A 21,308-nucleotide genomic window follows, 5' to 3' on the forward strand; every position below is an offset into this window, starting at 1 on the left:
GACCTTCGCCCAGAAAATCAGGGCGTGACCTTCACATTAAGAAGTACCATTAGACATATGTTTTCACCATTTTGTGAGCTCATCTGTCGGCCCGTCACGCAGCCAGGCAGCGTTTCGTAAAGTTTTCAGCTGAGCGCTGTGTGAAAGGAGAACTGTGTGCAGGAGAGGAATGCATTAACATCTCTGTATATGTGCCTCCATATTTAATTCTTCCTGGGACAAGCGTGTCCTTGTTTCCTCCTTCAGTCGGAGCCAAAGCCACAATGGTCTGGTCCTTGACATCTCGCAGCTCATTCAGCCCACATTTCCATTCACTGGGCCCCGATGGACTGCGGTTCTGTTGGTGGTATTTGAGAAAGATTTCCATGAGTTCATCAGGCGTCAGACGGAGATATTCATGAAAACTGGACGACAGTGGAGGCTGAATGACTTCCATATCGGAGAGCTGTGAGAGAAGAACACAGTGAACTGAAGGAAGTCAGATCTAAAAACATGAGCGAACACATGTTTGTATCCCAGACCAGCTGCTTGGCCCGTCACTGACGCTGCATTCAGACGAGGACAGTTCCAGATGTCCTCATAAAACATTTGGATTTTCCCAAACTCCTCACTGGACCGTACCATCAGTGCACACTGGTTTCTAATATGGATCAAATTCAGAGTCTCCAGGCCTCTTATTCACCTTTGAAGTTTTGGTTTTATGTGTATCTTTATTTTAAATAAAAAGCCAGCAGAAAGATTTTTTGCTGTAAAACCAGTTTGTTGCATCGGCCCAGTCGTCAGGAGAAAATGTTGGCGTTGAGTGTTTCTGTAAAACCATGAACATGTTACATTTGCATGTCTCATACGTGTGATATCAACATTTATGACGTGATATATGTGAGCTGATGAAGTCAGCAGGAGGTGGAGGGGACGGCGGAGAGACGGCTGCTGAGCTGCAGATCATCGACCAACACCAACAAACTACAGAACATTTATTACTTGAGCACACTAATAAGAAATGTCTTTGTTGATTAGATCCCATCGAGAGCCGTAGTAGAACAGGAAACTCCTCCAGGGTGTAGATGCTGGTGGTGGCAGAGGTGGTGAAGATGAGATGAGATGAGATGAAGATGAAGATGAAGATGGAGATGAGATGAGATGAGGATGAAGATGGAGATGAAGATGAAGATGGAGATGAGATGAGATGAGATGAGGATGAGGATGAAGATAAAGATGGAGATGGAGATGAGATGAGGATGAAGATAAAGATGGAGATGAGATGAGGATGAAGATGGAGATGAGATGAGATGAGGATGAAGATGGAGATGAGATGAGATGAGATGAGATGAGGATGAAGATAAAGATGGAGATGAGATGAGGATGAAGATGGAGATGAGATGAGATGAGATGAGGATGAAGATGGAGATGAGATGAGATGAGATGAGGATGAAGATAAAGATGGAGATGGAGATGAGATGAAGATGAGAAGAAGGTGAAGAAGTGTTGATGATCTGAATGTGAGGAGGAGTGGGATTTTGGTGAGCTCGTCCTGGGCTCTGGATACGAGGCTGGAGGAGAACAGGCTGGAGGAGAACAGGCTGGAGGAGAACAGGCTGGAGAACAGGCTGGAGGAGAACAGGCTGGAGGAGAACAGGGTGGAGGAGAACAGGCTGGAGGAGAACAGGCTGGAGGAGAACAGGCTGGAGGAGAACAGGGTGGAGGAGAACAGGCTGGAGGAGAACAGGCTGGAGGAGAACAGGGTGGAGAACAGGCTGGAGGAGAACAGGCTGGAGGAGAACAGGCTGGAGGAGAACAGGCTGGAGAACAGGCTGGAGGAGAACAGGCTGGAGAACAGGCTGGAGGAGAACAGGCTGGAGGAGAACAGGGTGGAGGAGAACAGGCTGGAGGAGAACAGGCTGGAGAACAGGCTGGAGGAGAACAGGCTGGAGGAGAACAGGGTGGAGGAGAACAGGCTGGAGGAGAACAGGGTGGAGAACAGGCTGGAGGAGAACAGGGTGGAGGAGGGTGTGATGGTTCTGCCTAAAATAACAGCTGACAGCAGCAGAGGAGAGAGAGCAGATTTAAAAGATGACAGTAGCATCCTGATTGGCTGAAGGAGATTGTGGTGAAGTTTGACTGGATAACTAAAAGAGTAAAAACAGCCACAGTCAGCTGATTGGAGGAGGCGGTGAGATGGAGAGCAAATGATGAAAGTTTTCCTGACTGAAGTTATGCTGAGCTTCATTTGTTTTCTGACGACCCCTCTTGGCGTTTGAGCCGCTGAACCTGGGTGTTTTTCACTGATGCTTCATGGCGTTTTCCGACAACTTGTGTGCCACGACGTGATAATTTTCTGTCCCTACAGTACCACACTGTACAGTACGCCAGAAAAAGATTTAGTATATCCTAGCACAGAGTCTGTCAAATGCAGTATGCCAGGATGTTCTACTACATCAGGTCTGATTTTGCAGTCTGTGAGTCAGCATGCTTGACTGTCTGTTCTGACCCACAATCCTCTGCACAACGGACGATGCGTCACATGAGCTGATTGACAGCTGTCAGCTGCAGTGACAGATGACGGTAGGTGTAGGTGAACTAAATAACCACAAATCTTACAAACAACAAAAGGACAGAACTGTAAAAACAACAACATTTTTTATCTCCATGGTAACAGCAGTAAGGTCAGAGGTCAGGGTGTGATGTCATGAGACAGACTGCAGCTGCAGGACACACTGAAGGTGAAAAGAGACCGTCTGAGATTCAGAAAACACCCAGAGTGGTTTTTGTGCATAAATGCGACCACGTCTTCATCTCAGTGTTGGTGACAAAGTTTTAATGTATCTGCACAAATGTTCAGTGACTGTGGTTTAAAGACACGTAAAGCAAATATTCTCACAGCTCAGACACATACAACATGTTCTGCTTTTTCACTGATGAATGACTTTAAAGATTAATGACGTGTCAAAATTAAATTATTCAGTTATATCCACTCTGATGTCTGTACCTGTGTGTTACCTGTATGTTATGTTAATTAGACACTGGATCATTAGAGCGGACCGACTGAGCCACACAGCATGTCTTTACTGTAACTGAGTCACTGTGTATGAAGTGTTGAACACGCCCAGTGAAGAGAAATCACCCCGAGGAACAAACCACTTCCTGCTGTGGACGAACCTCCACACGTGAGTGACAGCAGGTGGTTGGTGTCAGACCTGCAGCTCGTACAGTAAACTCTGTGCTTTATTTGGTTATGATGCGATCAGAGGACGAGCCACAGACGGCACAGTTAACGCTCACACTGTGTTTTCATGCTGAAACAAAGTGAGTCACTTCCTGTGATGAAGGATTCTGTCAGATCTCCACGTTTGTGCTTCACCAAGTGTTAATCTGGTGTTTTCCTTCTCGCTGCTCGGCGAGGGTTTCCCTCCGCTGTCAGCTGATGATCTCGTCTTTACAGCAGCCGGGTGTCTTTAAAGGATGTACTGGGTTACTGAGGTTCATGTGACTGATGTTTTACACTTTATCATCTAAAGTCTGAACATCATATCTGAGATGAGTCGCTGCATTTAACCAGCAAGTTGTTTAAATTGCTATAAACGTTCCCTCTGTTAGAAACATGTATGTCATTAACTTCCTGTTGCTGAAACCTCAGTTTGTTCTTTTAAATCCTGGATGAACAAGCCAAAATAATATGAATGAAGGAAATATACTTGTAATGTGTGTGTGTGTGTGTGTGTGTGTGTGTACTTGTACATGCTACATAGTGACTTGACACTTATTTTACCAACAGAGTGAGGACACTTTTGGAAAGTAAGGACCTTTGGACGCTCCTCAGTTTTTCAGAGGCCAGTTTGAGGTTTTAAGACTTTTGTTTAGAGTTCAGGTTACAGTTAGGTTTAGGTTACAGTCAGGGTTAAAGGTCGGGGGTAGAGTTAGGGTTAGTGAATGCATTATGTCAGTGAGGGTCCTCACAAAGATAGGAGTACAAGATTTGTGTGTGTGTGATGTCAATAAGTTAAACAGCATAAAAACAAACTGCGTGGCCTCTACATACGTGTCACACCTGAGTTATTGTAATAACGAGTCTCTGACCTGTAAACAGCAGCGAGTCCACGTCCAGGCAGCTGTTTGTAACTCCCTCATATGTCTGAATCAATAAAACACAAGGGTCTGAAGGAACCCCGCCTCCATCAGCCCAGCTCTGCTGTGTGGTCCAATCAAATTAAATGTATTATTGTAGTTATAAGACACAGCCACACCTGAGCTGCAGGTGAGTGATCATCATCACCACCATCACCTGCTGAGACCATGTTCCATGTTGGACCTGATGGATGCTGATGAAGCAGGATGTGTTGATGTGCAGCACTCGTCCTCCAAACTCTGCGTGGTCCTCTGGAGAAGCTGCTCTCTGAATGTCAGTTTGTGACGTCTCTTCAGGAGCTGATGACAAATTATCTTCTAACCTTCTCCATCCAACAGCCAGCTTCCAAACACACTGTGGTGTCCTGTCATTGAAACAGCAGCACTGTTCAGGTCCTGGTGCTTCAGGTGGAGCGGCCCACAGTGCATCACTGATGACACCACCACGGTGTTACAGTGTTGGAGCCAGACTGTAAGTTCAACAGTAACTGCTCACAGGGCCGTCTGTGTGTTTCATGGACGAGATCAAACCATCAGTGATGGTCCACACAGACCTGTTAGCTGCTGGTTGAAGCTGCGACTCTTCTGGTTGCAGCTCTCCAGAGTTGAACTGCACAATGATGCAAAGATGCAAAATTCTCTCTGCCACAGGAAGTGAATGTTTTATTCACCTCTTCCCTCACGTTGAAGAGAAGTAAATTGTAGATAAATTTCCCTCGTGTGTCTGAACCATGATCACATAGATGCAGAGTATTTGAACCCTCACACAGCCGGCCATCACAGCTACATGCTAACAGACCAGCCGAGCTCTCTCTGAGCTTAATGTGGGCCTGACGCATCTGCGAGTGTGACATCACACCATCAGACATTTCCTAACTGTGCAGATGTCAGTCAGTGAAGAAAATGGAGCATAATGCTGAGGTGTGAGGTTTGTTACACTGCCCCCTACAGTTTGGGAGGACATCAGTTTACTGTGAGGAGGAGCAGAAACTCAGAGAATAAGACCCCAAACATTTCCTCGCCATGATTCTGCGTCAGATCACACACATGACCATCAGTGTGGAGAGGCGTGACTGAGGCTTCACACTCTGAAGTCACAAACATTAGTCTGTTTTTGGTAAATGTGGGGCTGAGTTGAGGACAGGCGACCGTGGAGCCTCTCAGTGACTCATCCTGCAGAACAGCGTGAAAAAAGTGAATCGTGTAAAAGCTCAAGTTTTATTTTCACCTGCTGTGTGACAGGAAGAGAGCACCAGCCTCAGCCCCTCCGTACAGCCTCACAGGACTCTGCATGTTTCTGGACAGACGTGATGTCATCATGTCTTTTAATCTTCACAAAGTTTAAGATATTTTCTTTGTGGTTTTATGTCTGTCTCAGACCTGTTTACACGCTACAATTAAGATTCATTTATTTTACAGACGCACGCTGCAGTCCCGTTTTAAAGCTGTTGATATTCCATATTTTCCTTATTGTCCCATGCCAGCAGTGTGTGAGTGTCTCTCAGAACTTTCTGTCGTCCCTTTCATGTCCAAGGACTTTCAGTTCTTGCACGCCATAAAGTTTTATTGACAGCTGTGTAGGATCAGAAACTCTGCTGTAAAACAACCTCAGAATTCTGCAGAAATCCTTTAAAAATGTCTCTAATATGACTTCACACGACAGTTCAGAGCAGCTTCAGGCCGCTCGGTTTAATTAAACAAGTTTGGGTGTCATTAAATGTAGATTCAGACTCTGTGTCTGATCGTCATACACAGAGGACACTGAACACAGAGGACACTGAACACAGTCAGGGGACACTGAACACAGAGGACACTGAACACAGTCAGGGGACACTGAACACAGTCAGGGGACACTGAACACAGTCAGGGGACACTGAACACAGAGGACACTGAACACAGTCAGGGGACACTGAACACAATCAGGGGACACTGAACACAGTCAGGGGACACTGAACACAGAGGACACTGAACACAGTCAGGGGACACTGAACACAGAGGACACTGAACACAGTCAGGGGACACTGAACACAGTCAGGGGACACTGAACACAGTCAGGGGACACTGAACACAGAGGACACTGAACACAGTCAGGGGACACTGAACACAGAGGTCACTGAACACAGAGGACACTGAACACAGAGGACACTGAACACAGAGGACACTGAACACAGTCAGGGGACACTGAACACAGTCAGGGGACACTGAACACAGTCAGGGGACACTGAACACAGAGGACACTGAACACAGATGCTCAGGGACAGAAACATTTTTAAATCTCACTCCACGGTGGGATCCCTGTGTGGATAATAGAGCTGCTGTCGTCTGACCCTCTCTTGGCCCTGCATGTAAATATTTGTCATTCCCTGCGAGCTGAAGAGCACCGCTTCCCCTCCTTTGGAAAACAAGCCTATTATTATCATCTCCCTTTTTTTTTCATCTCTCCCCGCGGTGCTGAGGGGAACGTTTTGTGGCTTGATGGGCGTGTAAATCAAGACGGGTTCATCCTTCTGTGCTGCTGTTATATAACTGTGGAAAATGGTTTGAAATGGCCGCAGCGGCTCTGATGATATGAAGAGACTGTTTCCACACTGCTGCACACTTTACATCTGCCTGTTTATACGTGTCCACACTCACAGTGTCACTTTGACACAGCTCATGGCTGAGAAACAGAATACGAGTCTGTTCCTCTGCAGAGACCAATGTGTCGCTTAATTGTCTGAAATGTAGGAAAATGATGGCGATTAAGACATGAGAGCTCTCCATCTCCTCCTCCTCCTCCTCCATCTCCTCCTCCTCCTCCTCCTCCTCCTCCTCCTCCATCTCTCCATCTCCTCCTCAGTGGCTAATTTGACTCACTTAGTTTGAGTCACAGTGTTGTTCAGCGCGGGGTGATTAATCTCTGTAACAAGACACACTCTGAGACCTGCAGAGAAACAAGAAAAACCCTGAGGCAGGTTCAGTCGTATTTTATTTGCAGGGAACGTTTAGGAGAAATTAATTTCTTTAATCGCTCAGATTTAAACTGAAACTCATATCTCATCCATTTTCAGAAGTCAGGACCATCACTATGAAGCCATTTAGCCCACTTAGCAGAACAAGCTCCATATTAATGAGTCCTGCACTGTGTAACACTGAGCACTCATTTATTCCAGTCTACATCCACAGCTAATTACATCTTCATCCCCTCACACACCACCCAGATTTATGTGCACGCACAGTCTGAACCGGTGAGCTTCACCGAAATCTGCAACCTGCAGGTTTCACTGCTTTACATCCTTAGTCCTCCTCCTCCTCCTCCTCCTCCTCCTCCTCACCCAACAGCTGATCGACTGTGAAATACAGATACATACGCATCTGTGTGTGTGTGTGTGTGTGTGTGTGTGTGTGTGTGTGTGTGTGTGTGTGTGTGCAGGTAAAAATAGTTTGAACGTGTTGGACTGTGTTACAGACAGGACTCAGCTGACACAGAAACAGACGGGACTTTAATGTGTTTTTACCGTGACGTTTCTTAAAGTAAAGTTCATGTTGTGTAAACCACACGCATGTAACATCTGTCAGACGTTCATCAACACATCTACAGAGTTGAGATAACATGTATATGAGCTGTCATCTGAAGGTGGAGGAGAGGGTGGATGGCATGACACCACTGCAGACCACTGTTCAACACCAACAACTAACAAACCAGGTGTCTTTTACCGAGACATGCGGCATGTCCAGCCACGATGGTGGCACCTGAACTGGGTGTGCGTTCAGCAGACATTGTGAATGTTGCACCAAAGCGGAGGGTTTTTTGAACGAGACATCGCGGCCTTTCCAGCACATTGTGGCACCAAACAGGTGTTTCTGAGGGAGACATCACGGCACGTCAGGCGGTGAGTGCTGCACCAAATGCTGGTGTTTTTCAGCAAGACTCTGGGACATTTCCAGCTGCGACTGTGGCACTACAGCCGGGTGTCTTTAATATGAAAGACATTTCAAGCCACAGACTGTAACTAAACACTGCTGGTGAAATGTAAAGTTTGCAGATATTTGCTGCAGGATAACAAATGTTGTGTATCTTTGTAGAAACGTACGCTGACACTTCTTCACTGATGAAGCTGCGTCACCTCTCAATAAGAGTTTATTCTGACCCTAACAAACTGAACATGAGTGTCATCAGTGAGCAGCTGTGTGTGACCTCGCTGTCGTCTCACAGCCGATATCATCCTGATGATGAAGTGCTGTGTAACCAGCTCTGGTTAAAAGCTGAAACCCGATACGTTGCAGATGTTACGTAATGATGTTGGCTGCTGCTGCTGGTCAAAGACAGATCTTTGTTTCTGAGCGAACACACAGACACAACGCTTCAGCACGCCATCCCATATTCAATAGCAATGCAATAACCAGAGTCTCCATGGAGCTGCAGACGAAGCCCAGAGAGCTCAGAGGAAAATATCAGGTTCATTAGAGACCTGTTCCCACGTGTTGACTCAAAGCAGAGGTGGCTGTTGAAGCCATCGACCCGTTCTCTCTCAGGGAGCTTTGACTCAGCGGTGGCGGGACTCTGGATTGAACCCTTAAGCCTGCGTTGATTAGGGAGGCTGCAGGGAGAGGCTGGAGTGGGGAGGAGTGTTAAAGCGCCTCCGTGTTCAAACTAACGAGTGTGGAAACTGGCAGTTATTGGTGGATAATTGACCCCGAGCACACATCATTGATTTGAGGAAGGCTGTGGGGGCGTGAGCGCCGCTGTTACACTGTGTGGCACAAACGTAATGGTCATTTTACAGAGGAAGAGCGTGGGTTTTATTTTCATCTCCAACGATCATTTTAATAAGACTGTAGACTCTCACACTGCGTCTGTGCAGTTCTCATCTTACATTTGAAGCAGTGTGGTTCATTTTATTGTAACATTACATTAATAACATCAGATTAATCTTCTATAACGTCTGTAACTGATGGCTCGCACATTATTTACTGCACCTGTTCATCTTTGTCATTCAGCCGCATTCAGCTCACACTGATGACACATTTTACTGTGAAAGGTTTGAAACGATTAATCTTCAGACGGCAGAAACAAACAAAGCCTCATTAGTTACGACTGTGAGTCAGGGAGTCCTAAGTAAGTAAATCTTTATTTATACAGCACCTTTCACAGCTCGAAGTCACAAGGTGCTTCACAATAAATACACAAACAGTTAAATAAATAGAAAACACAGCAAGTACAAACAGCAAAAGATACAGTGCAACTGAAACAAAAACAACAATCTACATAATTACTGACAGCTGTCCAAACGCCTGCCTGAAAAGCTGAGTCTTCAAATGCACCTTAAAGACGTGGACAGAGGGTAAGGATCTCACGTCCAAGGAGTCCCAAAGCTTTGGGGCCACGGATTGAAAAGCTCGGTCACCTCGAGTTTTCAGCCTCGTCCAAGTCACAGCCAGGAGCGCCTGGTTAGAAGACCTCAGTGACCGGTTCAGGATGTGGAGGAGCTCGCAGGTGTGAGTGGGGACGACTTTGTGGACGGCTCTGTATGTCAGGACCAGGACCCTGAACTGGAATCTAAAGTGAACAGGGGGTGATATGGCAAGACTTATGTGACCAAGTCACAGTCTGACTCAGTTTGTCCTCAGCATGGACACACAGTCTGTCCTCAGCATGGACACAGTTTGTCTTCAGCATGGACACAGTCTGTCTTCAGCATGGACACAGTTTGTCCTCAGCATGGACACACAGTCTTTCTTCAGCATGGACACAGTCTGTCCTCAGCATGGACACAGTTTGTCCTCAGCATGGACACACAGTCTGTCCCTGAGGTCATGTGTTGCAGCAACATGTTTCTGATTTCCTGTTGTGAAACCGTTCAGACTGTTTGTTGATTTTCTGTCTGTAAATCGATTCAGAGGCAAAGAATGAATTTAGTCTGCGAGCACAGATCGATGGAGACGAGTGAACTCTGGTCTGAGCGACCTGACCTCAGTCTGATGGATCCACATGGACAGACTGATTATTGATGCTTTGTAATAAAATCCAAACATGGACGAGTCATTTAGAAAAATCTGCAGCATTTGATGAATCTTGATGTGGTGAAGTCCACACGTCTCCTGTGTCCTGTGTGTCTTTCATCAGGTCGTCCTCACGCTCAGCTGTCTCTGTCTGATAACGCTCTGTCTCAACCTTCCTTTATCTCCCTGTGTTTGTTCCTCCCACAGTACCCGCATGCAGTCTCTCCAGGTGGACTCGGTCCAGCGCTGGATGGAGGACCTCCGCCACATGACAGAGGTGGAGTGTATGTGCGTCCTCCAGGCCAAACCCATCGGGGTGGAGGAGGACGCCCAGCAGGGCGAGCTGATCGTGGCCTCTGGGGTCGGAGCGGGGGACCACGTGGCCAGAAACAACCTGCAGACGCTGCTCCGCCGAGCGCTGGTGGTCAGCACGGAGCTCGGCAAGATGTTCCAGCGTCTGGAGAAAGGACGCTGGCAGAGGGTCCACAGCACTGCCGTCAGGGCCAACTGCCACGTGCGTTCACTGGTGCACGAGTACAGCGCCGCCCGGAGCACGCCGCCTGAGATGCAGAAGGTGACTGTTGACTGTGACGCCCTGTGTGACGCTCTGTGTGACGCTCTGTGTGACGCCCTGTGTGACGCTCTGTGTGACGCTCTGTGTGACGCTCTGTGTGACGCCCTGTGTGACGCTCTGTGTGACGCTCTGTGTGACGCTCTGTGTGACGCCCTGTGTGACGCTCTGTGTGACGCCCTGTGTGACGCTCTGTGTGACGCCCTGTGTGACGCTCTGTGTGACGCCCTGTGTGACACTCTGTGTGACGCCCTGACGCCTGTGTGACGCCTGTGTGACGCCGCTCTGTGTGACGCCTGTGTGACGCCTGTGTGTGTGTGACGCCCTGTGTGACGCCCTGTGACGCCTGTGTGACGCCTGTGTGACGCCTGTGACGCTCTGTGTGACGCCTGTGTGACGCCAGACGCCTGTGTGACGCCCTGTGTGACGCTGTGTGACGCTCTGTGTGACACCCTGTGTGACGCTCTGTGTGACGCTCTGTGTGACGCTCTGTGTGACGCTCTGTGTGACGCCCTGTGTGACGCTCTGTGTGACGCGCTGTGTGACGCCCTGTGTGACGCTCTGTGTGACGCGCTGTGTGACGCTCTGTGTGACGCCCTGTGTGACGCTCTGTGTGACGCCCTGTGTGACGCCCTGTGTGACGCTCTGTGTGACGCCCTGTGTGACGCTCTGTGTGACGCCCTGTGTGACGCTCTGTGTGACGCTCTGTGTGATGCCCTGTGTGACGCTCTGTGTGACGCTCTGTGACGCCCTGTGTGACGCCCTGTGTGACGCTCTGTGTGACGCCCTGTGTGACGCTCTGTGTGACGCTCTGTGTGACGCTCTGTGTGACGCCCTGTGTGACGCCCTGTGTGACGCTCTGTGTGACGCTCTGTGTGACACTCTGTGTGACGCTCTGTGTGACACCCTATGTGACGCTGTGTGACACTCTGTGTGACGCTCTGTGTGACGCCCTGTGTGACGCCCTGTGTGACGCTCTGTGTGACGCCCTGTGTGACACTCTGTGTGACGCCCTGTGTGACGCTCTGTGTGACGCCCTGTGTGACGCTCTGTGTGACGCTCTGTGTGACGCTCTGTGTGACACCCTGTGTGACGCTCTGTGTGACGCTCTGTGACGCCCTGTGTGACGCCCTGTGTGACGCTCTGTGTGACGCTCTGTGTGACGCTCTGTGTGACACCCTATGTGACGCTGTGTGACGCTGTGTGACACTCTGTGTGACGCTCTGTGTGACGCCCTGTGTGACGCCCTGTGTGACGCTCTGTGTGACGCTCTGTGTGACGCCCTGTGTGACGCTCTGTGTGACGCTCTGTGTGACGCCCTGTGTGACGCTCTGTGTGACGCTCTGTGTGACGCTCTGTGTGACGCTCTGTGTGACGCTCTGTGTGACGCCCTGTGTGACACTCTGTGTGACGCTCTGTGTGACACCCTGTGTGACGCTCTGTGTGACGCTCTGTGACGCCCTGTGTGACGCCCTGTGTGACGCTCTGTGTGACGCCCTGTGTGACGCCCTGTGTGACGCCCTGTGTGACGCTCTGTGTGACGCCCTGTGTGACGCTCTGTGTGACGCTCTGTGTGACGCCCTGTGTGACGCCCTGTGTGACGCTCTGTGTGACGCCCTGTGTGACGCTCTGTGTGACGCCCTGTGTGACGCTCTGTGTGACGCTCTGTGTGATGCCCTGTGTGACGCCCTGTGTGACGCTCTGTGTGACGCTCTGTGTGTCCTGTTGTTGCAGTATGAGAAGTCTCTGCTGGACAAATGTATGGAGCTGACCAACATCACAGAAAGGTAAAACTCTGACATCACAGACGAACTAATAAACATCCAGGTGTGTCTGTGAGACATCATCCTGTCCAACATGTCTGTCCTCCCACAGGTGTCTCCACACTGATGACGAGTTCTTCCTGAAGTCCATGAGGGAGGCCATCCATGAGATCCTCACTGACGTCAGTGATTCCTTCAGTAACATGATCGACATGGCTCTGGCCAATGAGATCAGGGTACGTACCTGAGTCATGACCTCCGACTGTCTGAGAGACTGATACATGTTCACCTGTGTCTCTGTCTGACGTGAGCTGTGACAGGTGTTCAAACTGAGGACAGCAGCTCTGTGTGTGGGAATGATAATGCTGAAGACAATGTCTATAAAAATAAAATGACAACTTCAGAGTAATTCATTAACCTCTGCACCACCTCACATTTGACTGTGACTGATGTGTTTCTCTAATAAACGGCCCTCAGATATGATTTGGGTTCAGTGAGATTAAAAATAAGATGTGGGAAAAAATCTGAATGATCCTGTTCCACGTTTCTGAGTTTGGTGCCAGTAAAACCATCTGAAACTGGTCAGAGTTCCTCTGTAGACGGGGACCTGCTCCCTGTGCCGAGCTGCTAAATCATTCACACTGTGTGTCTGCAGGTCCTCATCAAACAGATCGAGTCCTCCGACAGCGTTCACACCATCGGCAGCGCCATCAGTAACCTGCTGTCCCTCACACAGGACGGACCTCAGCTCTGCAGCATCATCGCCAAGGTACTGTGGACACACATCACTAACACCACCCTGGTGTCCTGCTGACATCACTAACACCACCCAGACCACCAGTGTGACTGGGTGGAGATTAATTCCCAGCAGCACCCAGTGAAATGTGTCTGAGACAAAATTCTTCCTGCTGAGACCTGTGAGGTCATAGATCCTGACCTGCAGACCTGCAGACCTGCAGACCTGTAGACCTGCAGACCTGCAGACCTGTAGACCTGCAGCTGTCTCTCTCTGCAGGCCTCCATAAATCTATTTGACTGTGAGATAAGACCAGACGCACCAGACAGCAAGTCTCAACCAGCCATTAGTGAGTCCACTGATAAGACTCTTTCTGATGGGCCTCACACACACACACACACACACACACACACACACACACACACACACAGAGTCAGATCGATCCTGTCAGCTCCCATTAGGACTCAGCAGTGGTGACAAACGTAGGTTGTTCAGGCATCTTTACCTTCCTTCAGTCGCTGTGCAGCACCGCCGGCCCTGTGGCCCCTCAGAGCGGCTCCTGATAATGAATACCCAATACAGACATCCTCCACCTGTCGTTACACAACCTCCTCCACCCACTGTGGTCTGCAGCAGGTGGAGGACTCCCTGTCACAGTATCCTTTGGCTCACATCTCTGCATCACGTTATTCGTGCTCTTGTTTTGAAAAGCTGCAGTGAGCTGTTTAAATATTTGTGTGATGCTGCGTCTGCGTCTCTGTGTACACACTGTGTTTCATGAGACGTTTACATGTTTGATATATGTAACATGATACCTGATACTTTCTGTACCAGTGTATCTGTGTGTGTGTGTGTGTGTGTGTGTGTGTGTGTGTGTGTGTCACTGTTGCAGCATGATGAACAGAGATGGATGATGATGATGAACAGAGATGCATGGTGGTGGATAATCTCTGGAAGCAGCAGATGGTTTTAACAATGTTAAGCAGAATAATGGACCTCAGACAGTTTGAGGCGTTGGCAGGTCGTCGGCGAAAATGAGCACTCTGTGTGATAATTAGGTCTGAAGTGGTCGTTTCCTTCCGTCTGACAGCAGCACGTCCTTCTGCTCTTTTTATTTGTTTGTTGCTGACACATCACGTCAGGGTTGTTGTCGGGTCATGAAGTCATGAAGTCAGACAACAGATTGACAGTGTGAGGATGGACTCAGTGACACTACAGTTTACTCAGAGAGAGATGTGTTTGAAGCTGCATCTGCTGATGTTTGCTGTAGTACGAGTTGGTGGGATTTTTTTAAAAATCAATTTACATTTACAGCAATTTACAGCAACATGCTTCATATTTACTTTTCTTATTAAAAGAAATAAATGTCATGCCAATATTTAAATTAAATGTAAATACTAAATGTTTAATATTAAATCTAAACATTAATTTCAAACATTTAGCCAATATGCACATGAACACTTAGACTAAGAATTTAAATTATTTAAAAAAGATTTTAGTTTGATATTTAGATTTAATGTTTAACATGCAGATTAAAATGTAATATTTAGATTTCATTAACTTGTGTATGAGTCATTTAATTTGTTTGCACATATTAAATTAAATATTTGCATGATGATGATGATGATGATGATGAAGAGAGCAGCACGACTCATCTACATGAAGAGAACTAAAACCTTTGTGTTGTTGAAGTGAACAAAACAAGAGTGTGAGAGCCTCTCCTCTCCTTCTCTGATTAAAACTCGTGGTGTTAAATCATATTTAGAGTTTTATTCTCGTAGAGTCTGTTGGCTGAAACTGCTGCAGGATCCTTTAATTGTTTTCCCGTTCACACTGTGAATACTGATCACATGATTTATCTCGACTGAATGATCCCGACTCGTCAGGTGAACTGAGCGGGTCACAACGTACCACGCTGATGATTTTCAAACAGTTCGTCTGATGACCCGCTCATAACCACAAAATAAAAGCTTCACATTTATACAGCAAAACATTTTCTTTAGTTTGACAGTGAGAGATCACACACACACACACACACACACACACACACACACACAGTCTGACAGACAGAGTGAGAACACGCTGACGCCACACAGCAGACACCAGGCTTGTTACATGTGTTTAACACTGAGTCTCTTCATCAGTCACACAGCTGCAGTATCACAGAGCGACTGTGACATCACGTCTCACTGTTTACCTGTTGTCATGACGCAGACTCATCCACACGTGTCCTCGCTGCTCTGGCACTGTGATGACATCATGATGTGGCCATAACTCAGGCCTGCTGAGAGGCAGCGTGAGGTCAGACCGACCGGCAGAGAGGTCACAGACAATTACCTGTCAGCAGTAAATGTGATCACTGTATGTTTCTGCAAACGTGTCACTGACATGTCATTATGCAGCGGGAACATTAACACGCTTCTTTATGTTTCGACATCGTTGTGGTAAATGTTGTGTTACGGTTCGACACACTTCGTTATGGTTAAAAGGAAAAGATTATGTTATAGCTCAACATATTCATGTCTGAGGAACCACGCCTTCGTTCTGACGCCCCATTGGTCGTCACACACCCAGATGTCCAGGTGAGTGTGTGCTGGACCAACGACACATCTGGTACAGTAGAAAACAAATCAGCAGCTGCTGTTCAGACGGGTTTAATGCAGAGTGACGTGTGGAGCTGGCGGCTCCTTGTCAGACTGCTGATAACTGACAGAAGGTCCTCATCTCACACGCCAGTCATGTGACCCTTGTCCCAAAAACAAACACCTTTCACTCTGGAGTCCAGTTTCTCTGAAAACACACAGTCTCTGCAGCTACTTTCAGTTTCCCACTTTGAGCCACTGATCTCAGGAGTTTGTCACCGACCTGCTCCTGCTTTCTCAGCGCTCCCAGCTCTCCCAGTGCTCCCAGCGCTCCCAGCGCTGCCTGTGTTCAGTCAAAACATGAAATGGACACTCGATCTAAAGTGGGTTTTTTAGACTAATCAAGCTTCAGGACTTTGGGCTGTCAGAACAATGGACAGTCCCTGCTGGAGACACAGCTGTGACCCAATGAAAAAACAACCGCTTTTTGTGGCTTCATCCTGACAAGAGACGCAGCGACCTCTCTTTCAAAAACCAAATGTGTTTTTTGGAAACACAGTGATAGAGACAGCTGCCTTTGGTGGCTAGAACGTTGCTGTAATGACTTGTTGATTGGCGTAGTGTCACACCATCACCTCCACCTCCTCAGATACTACGTCACTTTAAACATTCTGATCTGACATGTATTAAACATTAAAATGTATGTGGTTTACAGAAATGATCAATACCGACATCATGCGGTGTAAAAACTTAAGATGTGTCAGTTTAAATCAGCACAAACACAAGAGTGTCTCTGAGTCTCATGGCTGAGCTTTGTCCACCAACCTTTTCTTGAACGCAGCAGAAACTAAACATTTTTAATTTAAACCTTTCTATGTGTAAATGAAGCAGTGAAGTGCCTGGTGTGTCGGGAGGCTGCAGGCGTCATGTGAACAGAGTTCAGTTCAGGAAACGATGAGATGGAAAGAAATTACACGCTGCGTCAGCCTTCATGCAAACAAACAGAGAGAGAGGCGTTTTCAGACGAGTCGTGGAGTCTCACATGAGGATGTTTGTGCAGTGTGAGGATAAATGTGTTCTGTGGGCTTCACTGAAGGAGTGAGGATGAAGTCAGTGGAAACAATACAACTGCAAGAAACAACCAACCAGCTGTGAAAAGGAGAAGCAGCAGGGGGAAGAGGAGGAAGAAGAAGAAGAAGTCTGTGAGGAAGAAACAAACAGGAAGGTGTCTCTGCTGTACGCTGATGATCGTCTGAATCAAACTGGTCGTCAGGATGGATGTCTGATGTGTTAAAGAAACATCGCTGAGTGACTTTTACACACTGGCTTCTCTTGCTGCTTTACTGCATGTCTGCACAAGCTGCTGCCGTCAAATGTACAAATATCACTGCACATATAACTGCAGACACTGTTGTAGCTAGACAAGGTTTATCATTGAACTGGTCACATGATGTCCCACACATCTGCGCCCCACGAATGACGTCACGTCTCTAACCTTCAGTGACTACAGAGGTCAGGTTTAGGAACAGAAACGCGGTGAGGACTCAACACGTGACTGCAGTCCGCTCTCTGTATGAGCAGCATCAGTTAAAGTGAACTACAGAGTCCTGCAGAGGAGCCAGCTGTTACATCTGCTGTTGACATGCTGATCTGAGCACAGGTCCAGCACATGTCACCATACACACCTGTGTGTATCACATCTACTCACCACTTGTGTTCGGATTTCTGCCGACCTCACTCACGTTAGAAAGGTTCAGTTATTTACTGTCCACACTTTGATCTGCTCTCTCGTCACGTTGGTCGTTGTGTTAGTGCAGCTGGAGATCTCACCGTCAGCTGAATCCAACATGTCTCCTTTCTGACAGCAAACTGATTGACGGTTCCTCTGTGGTGTGTTTCTGCAACTCTCTGGTGTCAGAATCACAAACAAGTTTTCACATAGAAGAAATTAGCCTCAGTGTTTTGGTGCATAAAGATAAATATAGTGAGAGAAATACTGCAATAAATATTAAATACAGAACAGAACAAACAATATAAACAGTCTGATTCAGACTATGTAGAATAAGAAATAAAATCTGCTTCATGTGCAGTTTGAGAGGGTTTGGCAGTTTTGTGCAGAAATGTGAAAAGTTCACAGTATGAGTGTAAAAAGAGAGATGCTGTGCATGATGAGGAGAGGTGAACGTGACGCAGCTGTAAAAAGCTTTAATGTTGTACAGTCACAAAATAAACTGAGCATCAGTAGAGCATGATTCATGTGCGTCACAGGAACTGACCCTCTTCAGCTCCCATCGTCCTCTGAGTCTGTGGAGTTTGACAAAGTTTACTGAGAGCTGTCTGTCAGCGTTCCTCCAGGTACGGCGCTGGAACATTATTGCGTAGGCGGCGAGCGGGGCGGAGCGGTCAGGCTGGAGGGCAGCATGATTAGTCACTCGGAGCCCCGGCAGCACGGCCTCACACGGCGGCCCGGTATAATGGCCTTGTTAGGATAATGGTGGTAGTTACAGGCTTCGTCTTCCTCCTGGTAATTCAGCCTATCCACACGCTGAATACGACTCAATACCTGCAAGTGTTTGTTGTCACAGCGGCGCTGTGGTGTCGACGGCGAGCCGACACGTTCCTGTTTGTTTACACCAAACATCATCCAGCAGAAAATGCTCAGCCATTACAGAGAGCTCATCATCTGTTTTCAGGAAATATGTATATCGTGACGGGATGAGTGTGATCAGTCACATCGGGTCCCGTGGACTCTTTAACGTGCTGCTGTCGGCTCTCACAGCTCGCAGCTCCTGTAGCACGCAGATATTTGATCCATCAGGTCACACAATCATGTGTGCTTCAAGACAAGAGCTGACGATGACGTACGGAGGGATGAAGAGTAACATCAGAGTCTCTGTGCTGCAGCCCCACATCACAACAAACACAGCGTCCTCTCAAACGTTGGACACCTGGTCCTGAGCTGCTGCTGCTGCTGCTGGACACACAATGTCTCACAAAGTGTTTCCACATGAGCAGTGTCTACATGTGCAGCCCGCTCTCTTTTACACCTCATTTACATATTAATGAGTTAGTGTGGCTGTCGCATGTAGCGATGGCTGACATCACGTCCAGAGACAGGTGATCAGGGACGGACGGTGGACACACGAAGCTCAGTGTTAAGTAAAACAAGTAAATGGATCACATGACCTCACTGCTGACCTCACTACACCGGCTCCCTGTGTCGGCCCTCGGCCCTCCGTACGTCATATCAGTTTATGTTCCCTTCAGATCTGAAACGTCCTCCTCTGCTTTGTTTTTAAATGTTCCTCGTGTGTCCCAGATGAGTCCTGCTGAGGGCGCTCTGTGTCCTCACCGCCTCCAGCTCTGCGATCATTGATATTTTTTTATCTGGATTTTAAATGTGTCGAGTTTATTGTGACTGTGTCTCAGTCAGACAGCTCAGGTTTGAATGTTTGTTTCAACAGCAGAGCATCTTTAGAGTTTGTGACTTTGGCCTCAGCGCTCCCCACAGAGAAGTTCACTTGAGATAACTGAGGGTGATGACTGAATATTTCCTCCTGTAGCCGCAGCCTTTGGGTGGAGGTGAGGCTGAATCAGCACTGATGCAGGACATGTTCACAAGGTGAGGAGAGAGCTGGGAAGATTCTGCAGCTTAAATGGACCGCCAGACTGGGAGGGTGTGTTTGTGATGACATATGATGGAGAGTGACGTGTGACGTGTGAGTCAGTGCGGCTCCAGTTGACGGCCTGAAGGAGCTCACAGGCGTCACGCCATTTTATTAGTTTACTTTCTTTTTATTTGGTGGACTGTTAATCATCTCTTTTCTGTTGTCAATTTGTTCTGTGTTGTTTGATTTGATTTTTGGATATTTTATTGTCTTGTTGTCGTCACCCTCTGGTCCTGGAGAACTTTGTGTTCAGTGTTTGTGTCTGGGTCGTTCCAGTTTGACCATGTGAGGCACTTCAGACTGAGCGCTTGTAGGAAAGCTGCTGTATGAATACAGTTGAGTTGAGGTGAAGACAGTTACAGCAGAATAATTCAGACTGTGTGGTTAAGTTCAGGCAGCAGCAGCAGCAGCAGCTGGTGCAGGACGGAGGAGGATTGTAGTTTATTTCATACATTTCTATAAAACTGCAGACACTTTGTTCTTTATCAGACCAACACCAGGATCTGTCTCTGACCTGAACACAGTGCTGCTCCCGTCTGAACACGTCGTGCACTCTCACTGCCTGCAGATATTACATGAGCTGATCTTTGGTGTGAAATATGAAACTTGACTGATGTGTTCATGAACAACATTTCTGTCTGTATCATGTGGAACTTAAAAAGTTTGATTTCTCATCAACTTATTTTTATTAGTTTTTATCAGGATGTAGCAGCTTTATTTAACTCAGAGACTCATGGTCAGTTCAGACATACACGTACGCACACACACACACACACACACACACACACACACACACACACACACACACACAGTGGATGAACCCTGAGATGGTTTTACTGTTGTGAATTAGGGACTGAGCTGATCTCAGGTTGATGTCGGAGCAGATTTATGAATCACTGTACGTCTCTTTTACTGCACAAAGATCTGATGAGTGTCTGGTTCCTTGACAGGAAGGAGCTGTGGTGGCCTTGTTCAAGATCTGCAGGCAGGACCGCTTCAGAGAGCTGTACGCTCACGCTCTGAGGACCGTCGCCTCTATCTGCTGCGTGGAGGAGGGCATCAACCAGCTGGACAAGGTCAGTCAAGTCTCACACGCTCAGACAACATGAGGGACAGAGGTCACTGAGTCACAGAGGAGAGATTTCACTCTTGATTTCAGGGTCAGATCCAAACCTATAAAAACAGAAAGTAAAATATCTCATGAGTTTTGTTGTGATGGATAAAAGTGGTGATGTGGATGTATGTGAGACAGACAGACAGACAGACAGAGACAGACAGAGACAGTGAGACGTCTTCGTCCCTTCAGTCCACACTGACTGTGTTTACACTGATCAGCTGACGGAGCTCAGTAACGTCTGAACTACTGCACGTCGTCTCTGTGTTATGACTGCCAGGACAGTTTATTTTCACAGGTGAATGAATGTGGGCCAACAGAGGCAGCAGGAGGAGGAGCAGGAGGAGGAGGAGGAGGAGGAGGAGGAGGCTGTGGCTGCACAGAAACACAGTGATTTAAGACAAGGCTTTCTATACCAGGAAATAATCCAAAGTACGTGCATGAGACAGTCTGTGAAACCAATCATGTCCCTTCTCCTCCTCCTCCTGCTCCTGCTTGTCCTCGTCCTCCTCCTTGTCCTCCTCCTCATCGTCCTCCTCCTCCTGCTCCTGCTCCTGATGCCGTTCACTAGAATCTACCGTGGCACAATGAAAACATCCAATCAGAGCTGAGGAGCGTCTGTCGAGCCGTCAGTCGCTGCTCATGAACTCATGAACTGTTTCCAGAAACAGATTTGTGACCCGGCCGCCATGTTGGATCCAGCCAGCTGATGTATGGAGCTCTGCTCAGCAGCAGAATGAACACAGGTCATAATGATCTTTACAGGATCG

At 47.7% G+C, this 21,308-nt stretch overlaps 1 protein-coding gene across 3 annotated transcripts in view; it reads left to right on the forward strand.

The window, feature by feature from the left end:
* LOC125887332 (protein inscuteable homolog) overlaps positions 1–21,308 on the forward strand; it is a 70,022-nt gene that overhangs the window by 33,256 nt on the left and 15,458 nt on the right. For all 3 annotated transcript variants that reach the window (XM_049574046.1, XM_049574047.1, XM_049574048.1), the window contains exons 3-7: positions 10,312–10,678; positions 12,410–12,462; positions 12,551–12,674; positions 13,094–13,207; positions 20,375–20,500. In XM_049574046.1, the coding sequence (XP_049430003.1) occupies positions 10,312–10,678; positions 12,410–12,462; positions 12,551–12,674; positions 13,094–13,207; positions 20,375–20,500 (784 nt within the window). The remainder of the gene's footprint in view (positions 1–10,311; positions 10,679–12,409; positions 12,463–12,550; positions 12,675–13,093; positions 13,208–20,374; positions 20,501–21,308) is intronic.

Source organism: Epinephelus fuscoguttatus, linkage group LG4 (assembly GCF_011397635.1).
Source record: "Epinephelus fuscoguttatus linkage group LG4, E.fuscoguttatus.final_Chr_v1".
Classification (NCBI taxonomy): domain Eukaryota; kingdom Metazoa; phylum Chordata; class Actinopteri; order Perciformes; family Serranidae; genus Epinephelus; species Epinephelus fuscoguttatus.